The sequence below is a fragment of the Salvelinus alpinus genome, chromosome 4 (genome assembly GCF_045679555.1).
Source record: "Salvelinus alpinus chromosome 4, SLU_Salpinus.1, whole genome shotgun sequence".
Lineage (NCBI taxonomy): Eukaryota > Metazoa > Chordata > Actinopteri > Salmoniformes > Salmonidae > Salvelinus > Salvelinus alpinus.
This window is the reverse complement of record NC_092089.1, coordinates 46459435-46487308: the sequence shown is the minus strand read 5'-3', so window position 1 is coordinate 46487308 and position 27874 is coordinate 46459435. Positions and strand designations below refer to the sequence as shown.

Genomic DNA, 27874 nt, shown 5'->3' with positions numbered 1-27874 from the left:
GTGGATATGGAGAAAAGGGAGGGAGAAAAAAAAGTGTGAGGTGAAGAGAGGCTGCTGTAATATATCCAAAGTGTGCTTGTTTGTTTGGGGGGGTAACCTAAGGTCATATAAAACTTTATTCTTCCAGTAACTGATGTGTCTGGTGAGACTTCCAGTGAGAAAGTACTGCTGTGTATGAAAGGTGCTTTTGCAGGCTAAAACGTTTAGGTACAATTAGTCTGTATTTGTTCATCCTCCGAAATATTATAAAAACATGTACTGTAAGATGGTAGACAATTGGAAACTGAGCTCCTTGAACCAAATGGTTGTTTTATTCATGGGCAGATGATATACAAAGTGTCGGGGTAACAATATTTGAACATTACATTTTTTTTTTTTTACATCAATTAAGTATATGTACATATTTACATTCAAAGGCGTCCAAATTGTTTTACTAGTCTTGTAAAATGTCTGCTTTTATTTTCAAGGTGAAAGGTTAAAAGGGAAAGTAGACCTTGTTGTGTCACGGTCTCTATTTCAATTCCATCTGTCACTCTCCTCCTGAAGTTTCGATCATTGTTATCCATCTGTTACATGTGAAACCATTTCGTTGTATCTCTCTCAACCATCTTGTCCCTTACTGGATTTCAGCAGCTTGCTTTGATGTTAAAGGCGGATGTTAAATGCTTTGGGGTCACTATAAGGCATGTTAACATGGCTATTTCCTATGAAAGCTATGTAACTGTACCTGAACCTATGAGCTATAGTCTTGCACTGCATACACATTTTTGTATTTGGAGTATACTCACTGGCCTTGGACAGAGAAATCATTATACAGTATTTAAATGCAAAAATAATGTAAGAATAGTATGTCAGGAAAAACACCTTCCTGGCCTTTAATAGAAGTTCCCACGCTGTTTTTTCAAAAATATTCCTATTTTACAATTAGTCGTCATTGTTTTGTCCTCTGACAGAAAATGATTTCATATACAGTAAAACATTTTAAACAGAGTAATACATTAGATAAATAATGAATAAGTCAAAAGAATAACTGTACAACTCTACTAAAATGTTTGTAAATATAATATTGTACATTCGGATTAGAATGAGTAGGCGGAGAAAGGCAAAACATTGTACTGTATTCCATTAGCTATAAACAACTGTAGTGAACAATATCAACAGTAGACGACGTCTGGTAAAACTTACCATTGCACACACACACACACACACACACACACACACACACACACACACACACACACACACACACACACACACACACACACACACACACACACACACACACACACACACACACACACACATACACACACACACACACACACACACACACACACACACATATTACTGTATTCAGACATTTTCAATCCAGATGATGGTTGGGTTTTGGGTTATAAACAAATTGGGTTATCAAATAAGATTATGTTGATAAGGAGCATCTCCCTTAATGACCATTTACTGTTAGTTCATATTCCAAAATGCTAATTGATAAATGATATCCCAATACAATTCAAGTGATAGCCATGAAGAACACAAACTTTGTATGCAGTTTCTTTACTATGGTCTGGGCTATGCATATGAAAAATGAAGGATCTGATATAACTTCCTAACAATAGAAAGCTTTCTGATTAGTGCAATTGACTTGGAACAATAGGTTTCTCTATATTTTCACTCCTGCTGATTATATCACACAGCTTGAAAATGGAAAGATGGCGTCTCACTGTTCCAATACATCTTGAACATAATGGTAAAGCTGTTATTATCAAAATTGTAGATGTTTGAAATTTCACCTATGAAAAGTATGCTTGGGCTTGAAAATCACTGAGCCCCTTAAACTTCACTAAAGTAATTCAACTTTCCATGTTCTCAGGCAACAGTAAATCCCAGAAAGTATTCAGACCCCTTGACTTTTTCCACATTTTGTTACATTACAGCCTTATTCTAAAATGGATTAAATAAATAAAAATCCTCAGCAGTCTACACACAATACCCCACAATGACAAAGCACTTTTCTTTTTCTTTTTTACATTTTAGCAAATGTATTAAAATATAAAAACAGAAATGCCTGTTTTTACATAAGTATTCAAGTCCTTTGAGACTCGAAATTGAGCTCAGGTGCATCCGGTTTCCATTGAACATTCTTGAGATGTTGATTGGAGTCCACCTGTGGTAAATTCAATTGATTGGACATGATTTGGAAAGGCACACACCTGTCTATTTAAGGTCCCACAGTTGACAATGCATATCAGAGCAAAAACCAAGCCATGAAGTTGAAGGAATTGTCCGTAGAACTCAGAGACAGGATTTTGTTGAGGCACAGATCTGGGGAAGGGTACCAAAACATTTCTACAGCATTGGAGGTCCCTAAAAACACAGTGGCCTCCATCATTCTTAAATGGAAGAAGTTTGGAACCACCAAGACTCTTCCTAGAGCTGGCCGCCCGGCCAAACTGAGCAATCGAGGGAGAGGGCCTTGGTCAGGGAGGTGACCAAGAACCCAATGGTCACTCTGACAGAGCTCAAGAGTTCCTCTGTGGAGATGGGAGAAACTTCCAAAAGGACAACCATCTCTGCAGCACTCCACCAATCAGGCCTTTATGGTAGAGTGGACAGTAGGAAGCCACTCCTCAGTAAAAGGCACATGACAGCCCCCTTGGAGTTTGCAAAAGGCACCTAAAGGACTCTCAGAAAATGACAAACAAGATTATCTGGTCAGATGAAACCAAGATTGAACTCTTTGGCCTGAATGCCAAGCGTCACATATGGAGGAAACCTGGCACCATCCCTATGGTGAAGCATGTTGGTGGTGGCAGCATCCTGCTGTGGGGTTGTTTTTCAGTGGCAGGGACTGGGAGACTAGTCAGGATCGAGGCAAAGATGAACGGAGCAAAGTACAATGGGATCCTTGATGAAAACCTGCTCCAGAGCGCTCAGGACCTCAGACTGGAGCGAAGGTTCACCTTCCAACAGGACAACGCAGAAGTGGCTTCGGAACAAGTCTCTGAATGTCCGGACTTGAACCCAATCGAACATCTCTGGAGAGACCTGAAAATAGCCGTGCAGCAATGCTCCCCATCCAACCTGACAAAGCTTGAGAGGATCTGCAAAGAAGAATGGGAGAAACTCCCCAAATACAGGTGTGCCATGCTTGTAGCATCACACTAAAGAAGACTCAATGCTGTAATTGCTGCCAAAGGTGCTTCAACAAAGTACTGAGTAAAGAGTCTGTATACTTATGCAAATTTTTATTTCAGTTTTTTATTTGTAATAAATTTGCAGAATTTTTTTTTTAAACTATTTTTGCTTTGTCATTATGGGCTATTGTGTGTAGATTGATGAGGGGAAAAACGATTTAATCAATTTTAGAATAAGGCTGTAACATAACAAAATGTGGATAAAGTCAAGAGGTCTGAAAACATTCCCAAAGGCACTGTATAGTCTGCATTCCTCCAATCATGCAAAACCCTTCATCAGGACAACACCCATTCAGTCACACAATAAAACACTCACAGTAAACACTTGACAGGTCTTCGCTGGCTCATCCTTTTCCTCCCGCTCCCAGTCAGCGGCACACAGAGTTAGGGCTGGGTCGTCATGAGACGAGGCGAGCTGGGGTAGTAGGCAAAGCTGAAGCAGCATGGATGTTGCCAGTGTCCGTACAGTATGTCCAGCTTTAGGGTTAAGAAACAGTGACCAGGAAGTAGGAAGTAACCCCCATCTTCATAGTCTTCTCATCGCTTCAGGGTAAAGTTTCTCTGAGGCACAGATCTGGGATCAGCTTCCCCTCCCCAATCCTATCTGTAACCATTAGTGGCCCAAAAATACCCAATATCAGCATCTAGGAGCAACTTCACCCTACTCCCTTCCCAACACAATGGTCCCTATCAGACCAGATCCTAGCTAAGTCTGACCTGAGCAAATATGCAATCAGAGGGGGTGTTGGTGTGTTTAAGACACATAGAGGTAAATGACTGCAATGCTTAGGTTCAGGATTGCCATCGCACAGTCCTTTACCTAACTCCCACCCCTTCCCAATACCCGTCATCCCTGACCGTAAGTTCCCCTACTTCCCCTTGCCTGGACACTGCCCCAGCCCCAGACCTCCAAGCCTCTACCCCAGGATGTCCAGGTAGATAGGGGGGCTCTTGACAAGGGCAAGGAGGCGGCTGTGGATGTCCTTGATGACCAGCCTCTGCTGGGGCTCCCTTTGCCAGCAACCCTGCATCAGGCCGTGCACCTCTTTGGGGCAAGTGCGTGGTCTCTCCAGCTCCCGGCCCTGTGTAATGCACTCGATAGCCTGTGGGGGTGCAAATAGAGGCAGAGGGAGGGGGTTAGAATTAAAAGGTCTGCTAGCTACAGTAACTCCAGGTTTTTGCAATGCCTCTTTATTTGGGGCTATTACCTCAGGGTTTGAATGTTTTCATGATCGTCACTTTTCATTAATTTGACCAGACAAGCTCAAGCTACGCCAGAGAGCTTAAGGCGAAGACACTTGGGTAAGAACAATAAGTGGAGTTGTCAAGATGAGTCGACAACTTCTGCACAATTCTGGAGAACGTTCTGTGAGAACCAAAGATGTTGCCTCTAATAAGCTGGTGATCTTTCAAAACAATGGAATGGTATTCATCAGAAAAATGTCAAATTGACACATTCTTGTCAAATTGGCAAATTTACACATTCTTACACTTGGCATGGCTCGGTGCATTTATCACTGTCAAGAACTGAATTGCACTATGCCTATTCCCATTCAAGGACTGCCCTTGGCCCCACATCACACAAAGAGCCAGCAACTTAACCCTTTTAAAGAGTTCAATATCCCTAACCTAATCCAATGAACTGAAGAGACCTGTCAGCACTAAACCTCATGATACTATAATGCCCAGCTAGCACATTTGGGTCCTTGGAAGTTTTGGGAACGTACATTTTTGGTTTCCCATTGGTTCTGGGAACGAAGTCATACATTTCCTGACCAGTAAAGCAGAACGTTTTTTAAACGTTATTAGATTTGAAGTGATAATTTTGCCTGATATTTTTAGGTTCTGAAAACGTTTTACTATAGTTCCCTGAAGGTTTTCCTCTGAGGTTTTATTAACATTCTCAGAACGGAAATTATAGGTTATTTGAAGGTAATTAAATAGCATTCTGAGTTTCAATAACACTGCTAGCTTAGAATCATTGTTTTGAAACTCCAAGCACAGATAGGACTCGTGGAAATGAATTTTCTTAGGCATTAATCATGTAAAAACACATGTATTTTTTATTGTGGCACAGCGTCAGTGAGATTCAAACCTATGATCTTCTGTTCTTCAGCCATGGAATTTGTCCACTGCACTACCAGGATGGAGCTAGCATGCCATGTTTTTTTACTTATACAAAGCTGTACATTTTTGTCATTTTAGTTTATAACTTTTAGGAAATGTTCTGTTAAAGTAATGAAACACCAAGAAAATAAGGTTTTTTGTAAAGTTTCTTAAAAGTGCTGAGAATGTTTCAAAGCAACTATCCTGCACCATTCCCAGAAAGTTGTGGAAAGGTTGTATGCATAATAACCATAGGACAACCACGCTCTTACCGAGCTCTAAGAAACATAAGGTTCTCAGAACATTGTGTGCATCTTCATAAGTGAACAAAAATGTATAGTGACTTTCCAAGATGGCCGCCCATCTCCTTATCTCAGACCTAGATGGAGTGTTTGGGATGATTTATCCCTGCCTTCCCTAATTAGACGACATGATAATTACACATGTCCATCATTGACGGGGAAGGATTAGGTTAACAAGGTTAAACGTCATTGGCCCTGGGCAAAGATGAGAGCCAATGAGATTAGAATTGAGTAGACGGGGAAATTGATCTACCCTCCACTTGAAAGGAAAGAGGGTTCTAGTCCATAATGGTGTGTTGCGGTCAGGACAGAGTCCACTTCTTGGGGTGCAACCTAAAAGGGTTGGACTGGGCCCGCCATGATTGCTATGAAGTCATTGATTGACTGTATAGCAGATGGGAAATCCTAGTGCTCTAGTCTCCTTCTATGATCAAACACTTCACCCTCTATCCACTGGCTGAATGATGATGAGGTACCGTATTTACACTTTGCCTGGACACTGTTCCATTACTCAACTCAACTAGATATCAGAGTTATAGCTACTTCATTATTACTATGAATTTAGAAGGTTTTGATCACCAATACAAAGATGCCCCTTTCACAAAAAAAGGTAGGTGCTTATATTTGTCCTATTTCACATGTGAATTGGAAATGTGTTTTTGCATATCCCACTCTCCCTGAGACACCATCAGAGAGTAGGGTCACGGCCAGAGTCTGCAATTATGAACAGCACCTGGAGAAATGAGCATTGCTCAATGGAACATCAACAGATTCTTCACCTTGTCAGCTCAGGGACTCGAACCGCCATTCTTTCAGTTACTGGCCCAATTCTCTAACCACTAGGCAACCTTCCACCCCATGTTGCTTCCTACCTAGTGCCCAGTTCCTTACCTCACTGTTGGAGAGCTGGTACCAGGGCTGTTTCCCATAGGTGAAGATCTCCCAGAGGACCACTCCAAAGCTCCAGATATCACTCTCCGTGGTGAACTTCCTGTACATGATGCTCTCCGGGGGCATCCAGCGAATAGGAAGCATCGTACGCCCACCCACCTGACAGGAGTGAGGTCAATGGTCATTCAATTGTACATTCATAGAATTATAATTAATATGACAACTGAGATGTACCATGCTACTTCATACAGTATGTGATAAGCCTATACATTGAAAATATCAATATGTATTTTTTTGTACATAGAGTTGGATATACTCTTTTGTGAAATGTTACGTGACAATGACGTGTTAGATGACAAATCCCCACCCTAAAAAAGTATTTCACTACTTCCACCTTTACCCTGTAGTAGTCTGTGCTGTAGATGTCCCGGGACATGCCAAAGTCTCCTATCTTGACCATCAGACCCTCTCCCATATCTCCCACCAGGCAGTTGCGTGTGGCCAGGTCCCGGTGCACGAAGTGAAGGGAGGCCAGGTAGACCATGCCTGAAGCGATCTGGGCGGCGATGTGCAGCATCTGGGGAAGAGTGAGCTGGCCCAACGGCGGCATCTTCACCTCCTCCAGGATATGGGCATCTGGACCGTGCGCCCTGGAGGACACGGGGAGGAGAGGTCACGACCTTTCGAGTTTTACAGGCTTTTTGGTGAACGGTGTGTGACATACTTTGGCTGACATCCATCGGGATCCGTATTCACAGAGTCTCAGAGTAGTGTTAATATAGGATCACATAGCCTTTTAGATCATAATGAATATATGGACCGGAAGACCTGATCCTGGATCAGCGCTCCTACTCTGAGACGCTTTGTGATATGGGCCCAGTTCTCCCAGATTAATTTAGGCTTCTGATTGGTCCTTTGATGCATGAACTTTTGCACCAACCTAGTGATGCAATATCAACATACAGATGGATGATTACTGCATGCAATCTGCAGATGGAACATGTTGGATGTATACAAGATCTTTTAAGTGTAATAGAGGCGGTCAGCTAGAGACCAAGCCATAACAAAACAACTTAACAAGATGGTTAATAGGAAACATAAGGCTTGTTATACGCCTTGCATTCATTTGGAATAATTTGATTCCGAGATGCATGATAGCCTTACTCTTCAAACGTTCCACAGTTTCTCTCAATATGGCATCCACCCCACCCACTCTGACTTGTAGCTCACTCCCAATAAGCTCCTCGATGTGTCCATCAATCCTAATAGAAATGTGTCACTTGCAGGAAGTTATCTATTCTATCACTATTAGTTTAACAGGCAGGTGGTAGGGTAGACGAGCAGCTGCCTCATAGGCCAAGAGACACACATCCATTCTGTCTGCTTGGAAATGTGATTTCCATCTATCCATGAATCTGGATAGTGTGTGCTGTGTCTGTGTGCGCATTGAGTCTCCATTCCCAGTCTGGCCCCACTGGACACCTGGCAGTGGCAGACATACACTGTCGATGTCTGTTTCAATGGTGTCTCAGAGTACGTCCCAGGTGCAGCATGAGTGCTACAGTATCAACGTGGTGCTCTGTCTGAGTGCTCAGTGAACATCTCTCCTGCATCCATGTTGGACCAGACTTGTCTTTAGAACTTCAGAGTGTAGACAGGCTACGAGAAGTTCTGCGGTTGACGTGGATATCTTCAATGATATGATATCCGAAATGCATCTAAAATCACATATTCAGTCATCCCAGATCACAGAAATTATTTGGTACTCCCAAAACTAAGTGTCCTTAACCACTGCAACACATTGTTGGTCCAAGTGGTCCACCCCAAGTGGATTATTGTCTTGGGAACACAACAGGGTAGAGCAGTGAGGACGATGGTGTCTACAAGTGTGGCTTGGCATAGAATCAGTTGCATTTGTGTGGTTCATCAAGGTCAATTAAGTGGCTTTGCTGAAGAGCAGTGGACACAACGTTGCAGAGATGTCAGAACAAAACCCTCTGCTTCTAAATAGTTACCATGCTGAAGCTAATTAGTAAGCAGTTAACAGGGGAAGGTTAGCATGGGCGGCCATGAGGTTATCCCTGTGGGGATTTAAGTAGGAGGTTCTGTTTCTTTTCCATACCTGAGGAAGCGGTTGAGGTCTCCATGTCTCATGTATTCAAACACCATCGCCAGTGGCTCTCCGTCTGTACACACTCCATAGAAGCGAACAATGTTCTGGTGCTGGAGCACTGTGAGCAGCTCAGCCTCTCTCTGGAAGTCCTGCCGGGTCGACTCATTGGCATCCTTCAGAGTCTGACCACAGAGAAACACAGTCACGGGAGGATATGACATCATCATGTTTAGGAGGTCTAAACTTCATGTAATGCACCTCTGAAAGTGTGGCCATGGATGGAAGTCTCATGCATACCTTGATGGCCACCAGCATTTTGTCACTGTCCGGACTGAGGTTGGCACACTCTGCCAGGTAGACTTTGCCAAACGCCCCCTCACCCAATTCCCACTTCAGAACTACATCCTGTCTTTTGATGTGCTGCACACCTGTACATACAAAGAGAAAGGCTTTTAACATTGGGCCTTATGAAACATTGTAAGATCACTGCATTACCAACTTTATCTAGGGAAAAACATGGTAGATATTAAATGCAATCATAATGAAGTTAGCACGTATCCACTCCCTAGTTGTATTCCGATTCCACTCACACATGTCTTTGTCTTTGAAGATGCCACAGAAGTACTGGGGGTTCTCCACAAAGCTGGACATGCCAGAGTCGTCAGAGGAAGGAGGGCTGGCCCCAAAGTTCAGGAAACGCAGTGACACAGCAAGATCATCCTCTGTTCCCAAGACAGATGAACCTGGAGAGAGAGAGAGAGAGAGAGAGAGAGAGAGAGAGAGACCTGAATGTGATACATCCATTTATTTTTCAGCAATTTATGGATGCATTGTTCAGTAACAAAGAAAATGTTGGAAGTGGACGTCGGAGCAGTAAGCAACTACTGTATTTTCTGCAGACAGTATTAAAAATCATAAAACCCACTCAACGAGAAAACCACAGAACCCCCAGAGCCCCTGATAGAAAATGGTGGATGGCAGCAAGCGAGGGGAAACGAGTTGGCCAGGAGGGGGCCCACTTAGGCAATCAGGCCCACTTAGGCACTTTCTGGGGGGGTCCGAGAGGACCTATCACGCCTACAGTAGCTGGTCTCCATCAGTCTTCTTTAATGGCCCACGCTGCTGCTAGGGGCTCCTGACGCCGTTCACTGCTGTAATTAAGGCACTCTAACCGAGCTGTTGGGCTGACAGTGTGGAAAGTTACAGCCTGGCGGAAACCCTATTTTGCCTGGCCTCATGTGAATTACTTTTAGAAAGGAATACAATGCTTGCTGTGGAACTATTGGCAATTCCAAAGTGATAATGAAATAAATGAGTTGGCATTGTCGCTGGCTTTTGGTTGTTTCAGTTTGGAATGGATATGCATTTTCAAAGTCTTTACCGTTGGCAAAGTGTCATATTCTCCTGGGGTTGTCTCTTATTGAATTATCCAGACAGGGAAATGTCAGAATTCAGTCTCAACCCTTCACTTTCTAACAACTGAGGTGTTTTGAGAACAGCTAACCCATCACAGGTTGTTTCATAGCCGTCTTCTATGAAATCCCAAGTAACGTGTTGCTTACCCTCTGAGTATAAGAGACTATACCTTGTTCAAAATGACAACCGACAGACACTACTGTGGTATTTGAAACACATTGCATAGTAGAGTGTGTCACTTACGGTGAATACCAAACTTGGACTGCTGGCCGCACTTGTTGATGACCAGTACCATAATGAGGAGGAAGGCGCAAGCAAACACAGCCAGACCCACTGCCACCGACACCTGCACAGAAACATAATTAGCATCAACATAGCTTAGCATAGCATAACAGAAATTTGCTAAAACATTCGCATTCCATACTGTATGTTATATTATTACTATGTTTCAGACCCATTGAATGGTGTCTCACCCCAAACACTCTGCTCTCCGTGTTCTCAGTGACATCCTCATTAGATTTGTTGGTGGGGACTGGAGGGAGCAGAAAAGGAATCATTAATGATGGATTGTTACTCACAAATCACCTTGATAACCACATATAAAGTATGCAAGACACTGACACAGTGTATACATTTTTTTTGGGGGGGGGATACGTGGAGTATCTGAAATCAACATCCTGGGTAATTTACACTCCACTACCTGTGATAATTATTTTTTGTTCTCGTTAGGTACAGTTTAGAAAGTTGTCTGTTTCTACAAGGTAATAATCACTGTCAAAATAACATTCAAAAGGTTTACCTGGATCACTTTCTTCAAGGACTGGCATGAAGAAAAGGAGAGGATGACAAATTTAGACGAAGTATACAGTACATACTGAACATTCAAGATGAGACTGTATCTAACATAACACAAGTTGGTGAAAAGTGAGGGTCAGTATCATTGAGATCCTATTAAATTACTATTATTATTATTATTATTATTATTCTATGACCTTTAATTTCAGACAATCACCTGGGATGATGCCCTCAGGATCAAAGGGGTCAAAGGGGTTGTCCATGAACATCCCTGTGGCCGTGGCTTGGTCCACGCCCAGTCTGTTCCCCACGATGATGGTGTAGAGGCCGTTGTTCAGGTGGGTGGGCTTGTTGAGAAATAGACAACCGTGCTTCACAGAGCCGTCGTCCGAGTCGGGAATGAACTGTGTGTAAGTGTAACGGCCCTCGGTCAGGTTAAAGCCGTTGAAAAGCCAGCGGATGGATGGCTCAGGGTTCCCGTCCACCTTAAAGGGGAAACACCAGTGGTGCTGTGGCTCGGCGTTGTGCAGGAATATGATTTTGGATGGAACTGAATGGAAGACATGAGATGTGGTCCGTTAGGATGTGTGAGTGAGTAAGGCGATAAGGTGAAACAAAGGCTATTTCTGAATTCAGAACACTGGTCAACCTACTGTACAGTGAGCAATACCCTCAAAATCGTTGACAATAAATGTGTGTAAATCATTAAACATGATATTAGAATGAGATCACATTTAGCTGAAATAATTATCCACAAAGCTATAACCATAGTTATCTACACATAAATTATCTCTATGTGCTGAATTTTCAGTTTACCACATCCAACCTGTTTCAGACAAAGTTATTGGTTGGTCAATAGAAGGTACAGCCTCATCCAAGTGCCCTATACTGTAGGTTCCTCCTATGCGTTTCCATGAATCAATGTTCTTTCATCTGCACTGTCAACCTGTTGACCTGGTATGAATAATGAATCCAGGTTTTGTTAGGGCCCCTAACCACAAGAGCTACCTGGAAGCACGGAGCTGACAAGAAGCTACAGGAAATGGCTTCTTTAGATCGAAGACTATGCTGATGCAGAGAGACCCCTCACTCTGACAATTTCCACCAACCATTCCACTGCTCTTAACCTATGACCCTACTGCAGAAAATGCTGTGCTAAAGGGATACCAAGGCATTTGTCTCTTTCCTCTTGAGATTATCTCTGGAAAGAGATGCTAAAGACAGTCATGGACGGCAAAAAAATAGCACAATTAGCACAACCCATCAGGTTTGACTTAATGTCCCCAATTTAGTTAATAGTGAGTTAGAAAAGAGCCCAATATGAGCTTTGTTGAACTCTGTATGAAATGAAATACTAAATTATAGTTAACCGTTAAACGTTTTCTTCGTAGATTAGATTTGTTTGATTGATTCTTGCAATCGGTTTCTGGGGTGTAGTCTATATTTTCATTTTGAAAAACCTTTTCCCAAACAAGTTAATTTTATATATATTACTGAATGGATGCTGCCTCTGCAGCACCAATCGCTTGAATCCCAGGAAGTGGTCAGACCAGCCACTCAACAGAGCAGAGCCCTGGCTGTAAACACCGCACTGATCGGGGAGCTAATTAAGGGTAATTAAAGGCTAGCGGTTAATGAGTGTCCATCCACCAGGGGGAATGATGTTGATAAATTAGCCGCGCTAACGCACTTACAGGCTGCCAATCACTCCGGATGAATACTGTGTTCCGGAGTAGGAGGGAGAAGTCCATTAGCCGGGGCTCTTATCGAATCTTACCACGCTTATCAGCCCATTTTCCTCCCGACATTCATTAACTGTCCCTCGATGCTCATGCATTTGGCTGCAACTCTTTTTGGGATTTATTTTCCAATGAGTGTCACTGAGTTGGTGAAATGATATTGTTTGGCCAATATTTACTGTAATGTATTGCTAATGCATCAACGCACTCTCTTCTGTGGGATCACAGTTTGCAGAAATTCTGATATTTTTCAGTAGTAAAGCTGGGCTAAGGCAAAACCACAGTCTCTGACAGTATAATGTCTCTTCTATAATCAGATGTCTGTTTTGTTCTGTCATCTGTTTGAGGTCTTTGTCCGCGTAGGGTTGGTAAATGAGAAAAATGCAACTATAAAAATAATGCATCACCAATGTAACGTTACAGTGATGTATTACCAATGCTGTGGCAACTCGTCATTCAGGGCAGGTGAGGCACCTGTTTCGAGCCCCACCTGTTTAGCTAAGAATATATACATATACAGTACCAGTCAAAAGTTTGGATACACCTACTCATTCAAGGGTCTTTCTTTATTCTTTACTATTTTCTACATTGTAGAATAATAGTGAAGATAACAAAACTATGAAAAAACACATGGAATCATGTAGTAACCAAAAAAGTGTTAAAGAAATATACAAAATATATTTTATATTTGAGATTCTTCAAAGTAGCCACCCTTTGCCTTGATGACAGCTTTGCACACTCTTGGCATTCTTTCAACCAGCTTCACCTGGAATGCTTTCAGGCTTTCAGTCTTGAAGGAATTCCCATATATGCTGAGCACTTGTTGGCTGCTTTTCCTTCACTCTGCGGTCCAACTCATCCCAAACCATCTCAATTTGGTTAAGGTCGGGTGATTGTGGAGGCCAGGTCATCTGATGCAGAACTCCATCCCTATCCTTGGTCAATAGCCCTTACACAGCCTGGAGGTGAGTCGGGTCATTGTCCTATTGAAAAACAAATAATATTCCCACTAAGCGCAAACCAGATGGGATGGCGTATCGCTGCAGAATGCTGTGGTAGCCATGCTGGTTAAGTGTGCCTTGAATTCCAAGTAAATCACAGACAGTGTCACCAGCAAAGCACCCCCACACCATCACACCTCCTCATCCATGATTAACGGTGGGAACCACACATGCGGAGATCATCCGTTCACCTACTCTGCGTCTCACAAAGACACGGCGGTTGGAACCAACAATCTCAAATATCCACCAGTCTATTGTCCATTGCTCGTGTTTCTTGGCCCATGCAAGTCTCTTCTTCTTATTGGTGTCATTTGGTAGTGGATCCTTTGCCGCACTTCGACCATGAAGGCCTGATTCACGCAGTCTCCTCTGAACAGTTGAGGTTGAGATGTGTCTGTTACTTGAACTCTGTGAAGCATTTATTTGGCTGCAACTTCTGAGGTTGGTAACTCTAATGAACTCATCGTCTGCAACAGAGGTAACTCTGGGTCTTCCTTTCCTATGGCGGTCCTCATGAGAGCCAGTTTCATCATAGCGCTTGATGGGTTTTGCGACTGCACCTGAAGAAACTTTCAAAATTCTTGAAATGTTCCGTATTGACTGACCTTCACGTCTGAAAGTAACAATGGACTGTCATTTCTCTTTGCTTATTTGAGTTGTTCTTGCCATAATATGGACTTGGTCTTTTAGCAAATAGGGCTATCTTCTATATACCACCTCTACGCATTTAGAAGGAAAGAAATTCCGCAAATTAACTTTTAACAAGGCACACCTGTTAATTGAAATCCGTTCCTCATGAAGTTGGTTGAGAAAATGCCAAGAGTGTGCAAAGCTGTCATCAAGGCAAAGGGTGGCTACTTTAAAGAATCTCAAATCTCAAATATGTTGTATATTTGTTTAACACTTTTTTGGTTACTACATGATTCCATGTGTTATTTCATAGTTTTGATGTCTTCACGATTATTCTACAATGTCGAAAATAGTACAAATAAAGAAAAACCCTTGAATGAGTAGGTGTGTCCAAACTTTTGATTGATACTATATATATATACAGTTGAACTCGGAAGTTTACATACACCTTAGCCAAATACATTTAAACTCAGTTTTTCACAATTCCTGACGTTTAATCCTAGTAAAGATTATCTGTCTTAGGTCAGTTAGGATCACCAATGTATTCTAAGAATGTGAAATGTCAGAATAATAGTAGAGAGAATTATTTATTTCAGCTTATATTTCTTTCACCACATTGCTAGTGGGTCAGAAGTTTACATATACTCAATTAGTATTTGGTAGCATTGCCTTTAACTTGTTTAACTTGGGTGAAATGTTTCGGGTAGCCTTCCACAAGCTTCCCACAATAATTTGGGTGAATTTTGGTCCATTCCTCCTGACAGATCCTACAGGTTTGTAGGCCTCCTTGCTCGCACACGCTTTTTCAGTTCTGCCCACACATCTTATATAGGATTGAGGTCAGGGCTTTGTGATGGCCACTCCAATACCTTGACTTTGTTGTCCTTAAGCCATTTTGCCACAACTTTGGAAGTATGCTTGGGGTCATTGTCCATTTGGAAGACCCATTTGCAACCAAGCTTTAACTTCCTGACTGATGTCTTGAGATGTTGCTTCAATATATCCACATAATTTTCCTCCCTCATCATGCCATCTATTTTGTGAAGTGCACCAGTCCCACCTGCAGCAAAGCACCCCCACAACATGATGCTGCCACCCCCGTGCTTCCCAATTGGGATGATGTTCTTCGGCTTGCAAGACTCCCCCTTTTTCTTCCAAACATAACGATGGTCATTCTGGCCAAACATTTCTATTTTTGTTTCATCAGACCAGAGGATATTTCTCCAAAAAGTACGATCTTTGTCCCCATAGTCTGGCTTTTTTATGGCAGTTTTGGAGCAGTGGCTTCTTCCTTGCTGAGCGGCCTTTCAGGTTATGTCGATATAGGACTCGTTTTACTGTGCATATAGATACTTTTGTATCTGTTTCCTCCAGCATCTTCACAAGGTCCTTTGCTGTTGTTCTGGGATTGATTTGCACTTTTCGCATCAAAGTACGTTCATCTCTAGGAGACAGAACGGGTCTCCTTCCTGAGTGGTATGACGGCAGCGTGGTCCCATGGTGTTTAAACTTGCGTACTATTGTTTGTACAGATGAACGTGGTGCTCCCAAGGATGAATGCTCCCAAGGATGAACCGAACTTGTGAAGGTCTACAATTTGGAGGTGTTGGCTGATTTCTTTTGATTTTCCCATGATGTCAAGCAAAGAGGCACTGAGTTTGAAGGTAGGCCTTGAAATACATCCACAGGTACACCTCCAATTGACTCAAATTATGTCAATTAGCCTATCAGAAGCTTCTAAAGCCTTGACATGATTTTCTGGACTTTTCCAAGCTGTTTAAATGCACAGTCAACTTAGTGTATGTAAACCTCTGACCCACTGGAATTGTTATACAGTAAATGATCAGTGAAATAATCTGTCTGTAAACAATTGTTGGAAAAATTACTTGTGTCATGCACAAAGTAGATGGCCTAACCGACTTGCCAAAACTATAGTTTGTTAACAAGACATTTGTGGAGTGGTTGAAAAACAAGTTTTAATGACTCCAACCTAAGTGTATGTAAACTTCCGACTTCAACTATATATATATATATATATATATATATATATATATATATATACTGTATATAGTGCATTCAGAAAGTATTCAAACCCCTTGACAAAGTATAGAGAGTTCCTTGATGAAAACCTGTTCCAGAGCGGTCAGGACTTCACACTGGGGCGAAGGTTCACCTTCCAACAGGACAACGACCCTAAGCACACAGCCAAGACAACGCATGAGTGGCTTCAGGACAAGTCTCTGAATGTCCTTGAGTGACCCAGCCAGAGCCCAGACTTGAACCCGATCGAACATCTCTGGAGAGACCTGAAAATAGCTGTGCAGCAACGCTCCCCATCTAACCTGACAGAGCTTCAGAAGATCTGCAGAGAAGAATGGGAGAAACTCCCCAAGTACAGGTGTATCATGCTTGTAGCGTCATACCCAAGAAGACCTGAGGCTGTAATCGCTGCCAAATGTGCTACAACAATGTACTGAGTAAAGGGTCTGAATACTTATGTAAATGTGATATTTCAGTTATTTTATTTTTATAAATGTGTAAACATGTAAAAAAAACTGTTTTTGCTTTGTCGTTATGGGGTATTGTGTGTAGATTGATGAGTAAAATCAATTTTAGAATAATGTAATTTTTTTATTTAACCTTTATTTAACTAGACAAGTCCGTTAGGAACAAATTCTTATTTACAATGACGGCCTAGGAACAGTGGGTTAACTGCCTTGTTCAGGGGCTGAACGACAGATTTTTAGCTTGTCAGCTCAGGGATTCAATCCAGCATCCTTTCAGTTACTGGCCAAAAGCTCTAACCACTAGGCTACCTGCCACCCCAGTAAGGCTGTAACATAACAAAATGTGGAAAAAGTCAAGGTGTCTGAATACTTTCCGAATGCACTGTAGATATACAGTATATGCCCCGTTTATTTATCCTACTGTTCTGAATTGGTGTACAGAGAGAATACTCTGAGAACTACCCATGTTCTGAATTCTGTCGCTGTACATTTCAAAAGTGTTGAACAAATAGTTATATTGACAACGTCCGTCTTAGCTGGCTCGTTAATGTCTTAATCGAAATTATGGATTGCCTCTTATTCGCTTATGAGGCTGAATGAACTGTTTGGCTGCCAAACGAGCCTCTGCTGATAGCCAGGTGTAACAATGGTAAGGATTCACACCACGGTGCTGAAAAGAAAACTCTGCTGTTGGAACAGAAGACTCTAACAGTTTGTGAGCACCGTTTGTCACCGCTATAGTGAAATTAATGTATTGTTTAGTGTTGTGTTATGTAGTGGCTTTGCTGGTATGCATCAACAAAAAAATTATAAATGTTTGCTCCACCAAGATTTCCATGCTAAAATCGCTACTGTAGTTATGTATTATTGAGTGACAACTGATAACAATAATAATCTAAACAAAAGACCTGTGGCATGTTAAAGCAAAGTGACAAGGTGGGCTTATTTTTTGCCACAATTATTAGTACAAAGTATTTCATTCTGGGGAATGAATGTCTGGCTATACACATTGCTGCGAGAGAAAAATTGACCAAAAATGTCTCTCCCTCTACCTCTCCTGCTTTCATCGCAGCATGACAGCTCTCACTGACTCTTTTAGCTTTCAACACCCTGACAGCTTTAATAGTTCATTGGCACTCACATTCAATGTCCAACGTCACTTTCTCTTCCCCAGGCCCGGCCCGGTTCTCTGCCTCACAGGTCAAGTTGTGCAGGTTGTCTTCTGAGGACATATTCCACAGCTGCAGCTCCAGCTCCAAAGTGGATCCCCAGAACCTCTCCTGCAGATGGAACAAGACACAGAGGACAACAGGGGTTTAGCTACACATGACAGTTTACAACAATCATGGAGACATCTGAGATGCAAGCAGAGTCTGAATGATCATGACAATGTTCACGATAAGGAAACCTAAACACACCATAATACTATTTTAGTTTTAGTTCTGAATATTCCTTCATATATGACCCTGATCCTGTTACTAGAGTTTGTATTTGAACAGATGTTAGGCATATTAAGGGGAACAAAAGGTGCATTGCGCAATATCTCTGAAAAAACACTGCTCTAGCAGGTTTTCCCCAATCAGTATGTCCAGGTGACATCATCACTCAGTACCTGTACAGTATAGCGAGACAGCAGTTTATTCGTGCGCCACCTCACTACAGGCATGGGCACTCCTGTCACCTGACACACAAATGTCAGGTTGCCACCCTCCTGGACCTTGGTGTTGGCATGGACAATGGCGACATCCGGTACAGCTGCAAAACAATGGACCGAGAATGGGTTGGAAAATCTATTGTTTGGCCTGGGGTACTAAATGTTGATAATGACGTTTAATAGCAATCCTATCAGCAATGCCACTAATGCAATTAAGTCTAATAAAGCCTTGTCAGACTATTTCTACAATGATTGAACTATACGTGTATATGATATTCATACATATATTACTTAGTAATAATAAAGTAAAAACACATTTTTATCTCTAAACTGAGTAAAAATGGATCAATTCAACTCACTGCAATTCTCCATCTCTAAGGAGTCCAACCGTAGGGCATGGCCATTGGAGAAGCATTGTAGCGGTTGGTTGTCGAGGTCACTGTGGTCGTTAAGCTGCCATTGCTGCAACCAATGGATATCACAGGAGCACTCAAGGGGGTTGTCCCTCAAAACCCTGAAAGAGAACACAGAGAAAATCGGTCTCTTTTGTCCGAAAGTTTTCTCTCAATTGTGTAACCTTCTTGTTCTTTCTAAAGGTCTATACAAAGTATTCGAGGTCATTATTATCAAAGACGCACACAGAAAATAGAACATTCTAGAATTAATAGAGTGAATAGAGAGAAAAAACTCCATATAGAAAAGAATTCATCAGTGAAATATGTGTTGAAAATTCTCTGCAATCAGTTCCAAAACAGAGTGGAATGGGTCTATTTTGCTCATACAAAGTGACCATCTTTGAGTTGATAGTTCAGTCACAGGTTGACTAGTTGAAGAGAGTACAGAAGTGATGTTCTGAGTGGTGTTTTACTCACAGGTTGAGCAGGGGAAGAAAATGGAACACCTTCCAACTGATATGCTCCAGGGAGTTAGAAGCCAGGTTTCTGTGTGATACAATAAGGAGACAACATCCATCCAACAGGACATTCAGCATATAAATGGCAAAAAATCTAAATACAGTATTATACAATTTGTTGTTGAGCCTATGATTCCCCCCCTCTTTTCACCCATGTTAAGTTTTGCATAAGAATGGTCTGTGCATGGCGAACAGCTCAATATTTAAAACAAAAGAGAGCATTTTGTTTTTGCACTGTTTCCATGTGCTCGTCTTTGGACGCCCAACGTGTCAAGAGTCCTCACATTCACGCACAAACAATCAGCAGTCATTACAGCCGGGCTGTTTGTTATGTTTACACATGTATTTGTTATATCTATTCAAATGAGTTTTTCTGTTCTACCGCGTGTCTGACACCTGTTTGTTTTCTCAAACGCTGCCATAATGAGGACAAAAATCCAAGTCTGTAATAGACCTTTTTGTGTTATCTATAATATTTTGGGGGGGATGAAGTAAATAAACATCCATCTGGAGAGATGGTTTTGTAAAATGTATGTTTTTATGTTGTTGAAATGAATCATATTGAACTAATCCCAAGATATGTTCACTCACTGCAGAACAATGCGGACCTGCTTAGAATTACTCTCTGCATGGACACATTAGTGCCTCCAAATATACTCTGCTCAATTACCCAAGCAAGTCTTTTACATCAAGTGCTACATTCACAAACATCATTAGCACACCTTGTCTCACCATTCTGTACATTAGGTGATTAGCCCAAACACTTCTCTGAGACGGTGGGTCCTATACTTGGCCATCGATCACTACTAGAGTGCTCGAGTTATATTAGCCTAATGATGCTGCTTGTACTTGTAAGAGGAGAAAGGAGAACAGGTTTTACTATTTTAAATATTGTGTATTAGGAGTATGAGGTTAATTAATTTGATAAAAAATATGAAATATTGCGGGCGATTAGCAGTGGATTTCTGAGGCATATCACTGCTAAGATATGCTATCTCCTATGTATCCCTATTGTATCTTTTTAAACGTGCTGCAGATCACCATGACTGCTCTGAAATGCTTCTGTGCTGACAGAGGGTGTAAATAAAACCTCTCAGAAGATGACAGCAGACCACACTGGGGAGTCCGCTCATGCAACCGATACATATTCACTCTGGCAGGTCCAATGGGGGCCAGCAGGGGTTCAATTATTTGTTTTCCTTGCTCCCAAAAGTTCATATCAGATGGGTTAGCCATTGGGGCTTATCTATTACCAGCTCGATTCCTCCCAGGCCACAGGGGGAGGGAAGATGGCCGGGAATGGCAGCTGCTCCTAGCATCTTCATTTATAAACTGGGTGGTTCGAGCTCTGAATGCTGATTGGCTGACAGCCATGGTATATCAGAACGTATACCATGGGTATGACAAAACATGTATTTTTACTGCTGTAGTTACGTTGGTAAGCAGTTTATAATAGCAATAAGGCACCTCTGGGGTTTGTGATATATGGCCAATATACCACGCGTTGCGTTGCGTCGTGCGTACGAACAACCCTTAGCTGTAGAATATTGGCCATATACCACACCTCCTCGGGCCTTATTGCTTAAATATCTTAAGGATCAAGGAAGGGGGTACAGTATCAGAGCCCCCCCTCCATGTTCTCACCTGTTTTGGGTGGGGCTCCCAGTCTAAGACACACATCTGTTACACCCCACAGCCCCCTCTTTGAAATATTGATTAAGCGATAATGGACCCTTAGTGGAGTGTATTTATTATGCAGCAGTTGTCGATAATCCACCAAAATGAGCGAGTAAATGGTGACTGGTGGAAGTCTTCTCCGATTTCGCCAGAACCCTTTCAGAGCCCTTCCCACTACACCCCCTCCTCCTCCCAAACCGCCTGTCTTTCAGATTAACAACATCGGACATGTCACACACGTTTAGTAAGATGATGAGGACAAGATGGTGGAGATAAGGGTCAGCTACTGATGGAGGGATGATTGCCATGGATACAGGCAGTATTGGGGAAGCTACTCGGAAAATATTGTTTACCAAGCTACCAATTACTTCACACTGTAAGAAGTTAAGCTACACTAAAGCTATCGTTAAGAAAAACATAGTTTGCTTAACTAAAGTTACTTTGAAAAAGTAGTTCACTACATCCATACTACATTGTGTGGAAATTAACATATCTAAATCGGAAATGTCATAGACTACAAATGGGATCAGATGTTAACAGAATTAAGGGGTTATATTACCAACCACAGTTTTAGTTGTTATCCTATTAAAAACTAAAACAATGCTTTAAGTGAGAATTAGGCAGGTGTGATAACGAAAAAGTAAGGAAATTCTTGCCTACTTCTCCCATATTTAGTTTTATTTTCGCAAAAGAAAGTTGTGTGTAGTTCCAGTAGTTAGCTGCACCCCTACCTGATTCAAATGGCATTGACTACTGAAAACACTACCAAGATTTGAATTTAGTTCAACTACAACCAAGTTACTGCTAAATGTAGTTAAATGACTAGTTGTACAACATGTAGTTCACTGCTCCCCAACACTAAATATGGGCAACACTAATGCTAGTTTGTAGTTGTTCTTTTTCAGTGTGCTGTACAGTGTGTCTTTAGAAGGTAATTGAAGGATTCCATTTGTGAGAAAGTTTGTATCACAGTGTTAGAAACACAAACATCAGAAAAAGAATCTACAATTCACCCATCAGTGTTTGTTTTTCGAATATAATTGATTATAAACGTTCTAACGAGTGGAATCCAAATCATTTCAATATGCTAAAAGTGGTCCAATATGTGGTGCATTGATTGTGACTACATTTGTAAAAACTGGTTGGTCTACATTGTGTCAACCCAATCCTTTTAACTTTAAATTGAAATGGCATGTTTCTTGTAAAACAAATTTAACACACTTTTAAAGAGGTAAGAATCTCAGGTAAGAATCTGTCCCGCATGGCCCACTACTGTTGAGCCTCTGATACTATACCAATGCATTCTGTGCCTTAATAACCGACACAGTGTCATTGTTGAATAAAATGGTATCAAATGAATTATGATTACATTTCAGTCATTTCAATCTGTATTTCAGCAGAAATCTATTGTTATGCAAGTGTTATATTTTTGCAGTGACTCTGCTGAATAATAAGCTCAAGATCTCTAGGCTCGGGAGGCTTCCCCTTAATTGACAGCAACAAAGAGCTTGACCCAAGAATGGGTCGAGACATGACAAGGAAAGACAATCCCTTTGTAAAACCAAGGACACTTACACATATTGGAGCTTGAGGTTGTGTTGGAAAGCATTAGCCGAGATGTACGCCAGCCTGCAGAACGTGACCGTGCTGGGGGGTAGAGACACGACAGACAAACAAAAGACAGAACAGGAAGTGTGAATCACTGATTATGCTACTAATTAGCCACAGTAAACCCATAGTGTGTATATTAGCCAGTCTGTATTAGCTGTATTAGTTAGCGCCAGTCTGTATTAGCTGTATTAGTTAGCGCCAGACCATTTCCTTTCTTTGAATACGGTAGTGGTAAGGTACTCAGAAGAAGGGTTGAAATGAAATTACTGTACAGGACTGCAGGTTATGGTGCAGAATAATGGCTAATGGGCAACACAGGAGGTTTACCCCCTTGATTGAAAGAGCCATAAAGGGAATGAAATGTTGAGTTGTAAAGTTTAGTACTGCAGATTGCTATAACAAGGTAGAGGGCACATTGGAGAGGATGAATAGGGAGGGCTTATGTACTACAAGGTGGAGTGTAGAGAAGACTACTCACTCAATGACAGGACCAACCAATCATTTAAAGCCAAGTCATTCAAATCAACTGCTAGGTGTATTGTAGAACATTTTGCTACAAACAGACATCTACAAAAAATAATACAGCATTAGAAAAATACTGTACATATTACAAATTATGCAAGGTTACTCACAGATTCTTCAACTCTCTATAATTGGCAAGGTCTACTTCTGTAATGTTCTCCAGGTCGGCTTGATTTTCGATGTAACTGGGTAATGAAACAAAAAATAAATACAATGTAAAAAATTAAAAGGAAACATTTAATTATGGCATTCAGAGTTGATTTGAGTAAAAAAAAATAAAAAGCGACAAAAAAAACACTGAAAAGTAAAATACAAAAATACTGTCTAGGAACAATGAGCTGCGTAGGCCTATTATAAACAACAAAACAAAATGTTTGAATGGAAAATTATCTTTATTGTTATCAATTATTTTTACCCACAGCAATCCAGACCAAGCAGGACAGTTAATATAATGACCAATAGAAAAGGGTTTACATGTATTAAACGTGATGAAAGCCCTAAAAAGGTACTGAATTGACACAGTACAGCACAGAGTATTATATTTTATAGTGAAATTCATGAGTGCATTGTCCAAACCATGGGCCTTTGTGGGCAAGAGCCTGACAACTGATAGCATAACCACACTAAGGCAGATGCAAAGAAAACAATCCACAAAGCTAATATCAAAACTAAATATACTGTAGAGAAGACTTGGAAAAAACATTTGGCTTCTTGTGAGACACTCAGTTGACATTGCTGATGGTAAATTCTTTTCAATTAGTAATTTTCCACTTTTCCAGACGAACCTATTATTTCACGAGAGGACAGTATGTCAACTCAACACTCATTTAACACAAGGTCACTTTACTCTTGAACTACAGTATCTTGAACCCCTTTGTATGTTCAATCTTAGAACAAAAATGTGCTATCTAGAACCTAAAAGGGTTCTTCGGCTGTCCCCATAGTAGAACCCTTTGAAGAACCGTTTTGGTTCCAGGTAAAACCCTTTTTTGGGTTCCATGTACCCCTACACAGAGGGTTCTACATGGAAATGAAAAGGGTTCTTCTATGTGACAGCTGAAGAATCCCTTTCGAATCCATTTTTGCAAGAGTGTACAGATGTAGGATATAATTTGAGCCAGTTTGCTACAGGAGGAAAATAATCTTGCAGCAACAGAAAATGTGAATTATTATGCAGATTATAATTATTGGAAATTTTTTAGGTGTTGATACATTTTCCATAAGGGAAAATCAAGTCTGAAATGTCTAAATGTAATTACAAACTTCAGAAGCCTTTTTAAACCTCAAATACACCACAAGTTGAACATTTCCTGCATTGCATAAAAGTTATTCTGCAACAGGGTGATCAAATTAAGATCCTACATGTGTACACGACGTGGCCAGAAAAGTACATTTTTTGTGGACTGTTATATAGCATCTATGATATTTCACCATTACTGTATCAATAACCATAAGTAAAGCAGGATAAAAGGACCAAGGGGAAAATATTTTCCTCCACTTGAACAATTTTATCAAGAGAAATTACAAGCTTTTTTCACATAGCCAAATATGATAGCTTAAAAAAGCAGCACTCAACCCTTTTTCATGACAATACCTGGGTAATTTGTCCTATATTTTCATTTGTATCTGGTTGACATGACGACCGATAACCAGATTACAACCAGGTGAAGACTTCTCTTTCTGATCACTAAAATTGTCCTTTTACAGTCAGTATACAACCTGACCATGACGTAACAAAAGACATCAGCCAGACATCATTGCAGCCTGTTTTGCCCGCTGGGCAATGCCCCAAACATCTCCATCACCAAATATTTCCTTCTTTAACAGTGGGGCACTATTGTTTCAGTCTGTCACTGAGCAACACAGATATTTATTTGATCCACGGAGCAGTAATGTAATTGCAGGGCAGGTGGAACGAGAATCAGCAATTGCCCCTATGCTTATTGGATTGAGCCAAGTGGGTCATATTTCATCTAGTGTTCTCAGGCGGGCATTCGCTGCAAATTCGCAAAATTTCATTTATAACTTAACAAATTAGGAATTTGGGCCCCTGTTCCACAGTTAATGGTTCCTTGTTTGTTCCGCTGAAACACATGCCGGAAAAGCAGCTCTTGCTTATTGATTGAATTGATTCAGAATGAATTTAGCAGCTCTGCTGGAGTTCTAAGTAACACGTTTTGCCACAGGTACTGAGAAGAGAGAGAGAGAGACGGAGAGACGGAGAGACAGAGAGACAGAGTAACAGAGAGAGAGAGAGAAAGAAAGAGAGAAAGAGAGAGCCAGAGACAGACAGACGGAGAGAGAGAGAGAGAGAAAGAAAGAGAGAAAGAGAGAGAGAGAGAGAGAGAGAGAGAGAGAGAGAGAGAGAGAGAGAGAGAGAGAGAGAGAGAGAGAGAGAGAGAGAGAGAGAGAGAGAGAGAGAGAGAAGTAGAGGTATAGAGGGAGAAAGTCAAGTACTCGCTGGACATGCTATAGATGCAGTCTCCCCCTTAACAAGCCAGATCGAGTGTTAATTGAGGAACAAAGACAGAACAGCATGGGATTACAGCAAACGGCATTTAGTTCTGTGTTCCATTTTCAGTACTGTATTGCCTAAGTATAAAGCCATTTTCGAATTATCTGAAAAGAGTGGACAAAAGTGTGTACTGTAAAGTAAAAGATAACTCCTAAAAGATGCATCCTCCAGCTTTTGTATAGTTTCAGGCAGTTTTGAAAGTGGTGCGCATGAGCTAAAAGTGGTCCCCGTTTATTGTGTACTACGTCATCCATTTCGTGTGACATGTTACACATTTTTCAATTGGTATGATATCATATGAATGTTGCAATTTGTGTGATATGTAACAAATCCAACTCATGCAATATGAATCTGGATCCCGTAGTGCATATTTAGGTGGAGTGTACTGTGTACCCGTTAAAATATTATATATGTGTCTCTTCTATGGCAGTTTTATTTAAGTATATATACTATGTTGGCTAATAGTCCTTCAGGGAACCACAAGCCTCCTGTACAACAACATGTTCTCAACAGGTTTGTGAGGATGACCCTCACCAGGCAAGGATGTATGTATCTGAACACCTTGCTGCTATAGTGCCTCTATGACTGTTTGCCGTCACCAAGGCAGAGTATCAGTGAAGCAGTATCAATATCAACACAATCCCACAGACCTGATCACTCCACTACCACCAACTCTGCTCTTATCGACAGTGTTCCCTTACAGCGCATCGCTCCCCAGTTCAGCCCGTGCGAAACCACCAGACACAAGATCAAACAGACTCTTTAACCCCAACTCAAAGCGGGGGAGTTCAGTTCGATGAATTCTTTGAGTGGAATTTGTTCACTGGAAACAGAAATTGAGAAACTCCAGTTGTACAAATCATGGAAAGAGGACTAAGAGTAGAAGTCTCTGATAAGATTTAAGACGGATCATCTCCAGATACATACTTTGATACATACTCTTTGAATCTCATGGACTTTTCATCTTTAATAAGTGTAAGAACAGTTCTGTGAAACGTCAACAAAAAGTGCCTGCACAGAGTGTCTTTTGCCAATCTAATTTGTAGAAGCAATCACCAAAGCAAGAACACCAATCAAATGAAGTCCGTTATCTAACCAGCTCATCACCATACTAACACACACTGAAGGCCAGTGGTCATACAAAATGTACTCAATCCATAGGGTTACATAACTCCCCTCTCCAATCGCCTTGATTAAACTCCCTACTGGACTATATTCACCATCTCCTATTAAGACATGTATTTGTTGTTCCACACCCAGCATTGCTTCAAACAGCTCAAGCTGGTCACGCAACCAACGTCAGATCATCAAAGCAACAGATGAACCATTATGCCAACCCAACTCATTATCGACACTGCCAGACACCCCATCCAAGACTGAGCCAACAGATAGATAAGCAGAACACTTGACAAACACACACAACAAACCCAGCAGACCCAATCAACCAACCAGCCATCCAAGCAACCAACTGCACTCACATTTCCGTGACGTTCTCGCTCTCCTGTAGTGCCAACGCGGGTATAGTGGCAATGCCATTGGGCTCCAGGCACTGCAGCATGGCGAAGGAGCACCGGCAGGCGGATGGGCACCCTCCCAGGGCTGGCACTGCCAGGGTGATTGCAAGTAGAACCAGGGCCAGTGGGGCTGCCCATGGAGCGGAACCCACAACCACTGCCATGATGATGGAGATTGCGGAGGGGCAGCTCAGAGAGTTGTCAGTGCAGACTGAGACAGAGTAGGACTAAACAGGAGAACAGACTGGGAGGCACCACACAAAGCAGATCTTCTCTGGGCTGACTCGCAGGGTTGTGATCCCAGCCAGGAGTCTCTGGTATTGAGCCACAGCAGCAGCGAGCAGCAGGAGCGAGGCAGGCAAGGGGCCCTGGGGATGCTGGTGGGCTGCAGCCTCCCCACCCTCACTCCCTCCTCCCTTCTCCCTCTCTCTCTCTCTCTCTCTCTCTCTCTCTCTCTCTCTCTCTCTCTCTCTCTCTCTCTCTCTCTCTCTCTCTCTCTCTCTCTCTCTCTCTCTCTCTCTCTCTCTCTCTCTCTCTCTCTCTCTCTCTCTCTCTCTCTCTCTCTCTCTCACTCTCTCTCGGAGGGAGGGGCAAGGCAAGCCATTAGTTGACTGTGTGGGAGAGCCACAGTCACCAGACACCTCAGAGAGAGAGAGGGAATTGGGGGGAGAAAGAGATGGAATGGGATGCTGGAGATATGCTCTTCTGCTGTCCCACCAGTGGTTGCAGGTGTGAGGCAACTAAGGAGTCAGGGCTCTTGGGTACCAACCAGTC

At 41.8% G+C, this 27874-nt stretch overlaps 1 protein-coding gene across 2 annotated transcripts; it reads right to left on the bottom strand.

Moving 5' to 3' along the window:
* Positions 1-288: 288 nt before the first annotated feature.
* LOC139573747 (high affinity nerve growth factor receptor-like) lies at positions 289-27505 on the bottom strand. 2 transcript variants are annotated; one of them, XM_071397548.1, is made up of 17 exons: positions 27065-27505; positions 23182-23256; positions 22514-22585; positions 19221-19289; positions 18708-18862; positions 18307-18449; positions 17836-17974; positions 11035-11367; positions 10822-10842; positions 10496-10554; positions 10266-10368; positions 9197-9349; positions 8904-9034; positions 8616-8788; positions 6888-7143; positions 6494-6652; positions 289-4297 (listed from the first exon to the last, which is right to left on the bottom strand). In XM_071397548.1, exons 1-17 carry the CDS (start codon positions 27262-27264, stop codon positions 4112-4114), a joined length of 2427 nt encoding a protein of 808 aa, XP_071253649.1. In that variant the 5' UTR covers positions 27265-27505; the 3' UTR covers positions 289-4111. The 2 variants fall into 2 exon arrangements, with proteins under 2 accessions (XP_071253649.1, XP_071253651.1); XM_071397550.1 differs by having other exon boundaries at positions 6894-7143; positions 27065-27502.
* Between the last annotated feature and the right edge of the window lie 369 nt (positions 27506-27874).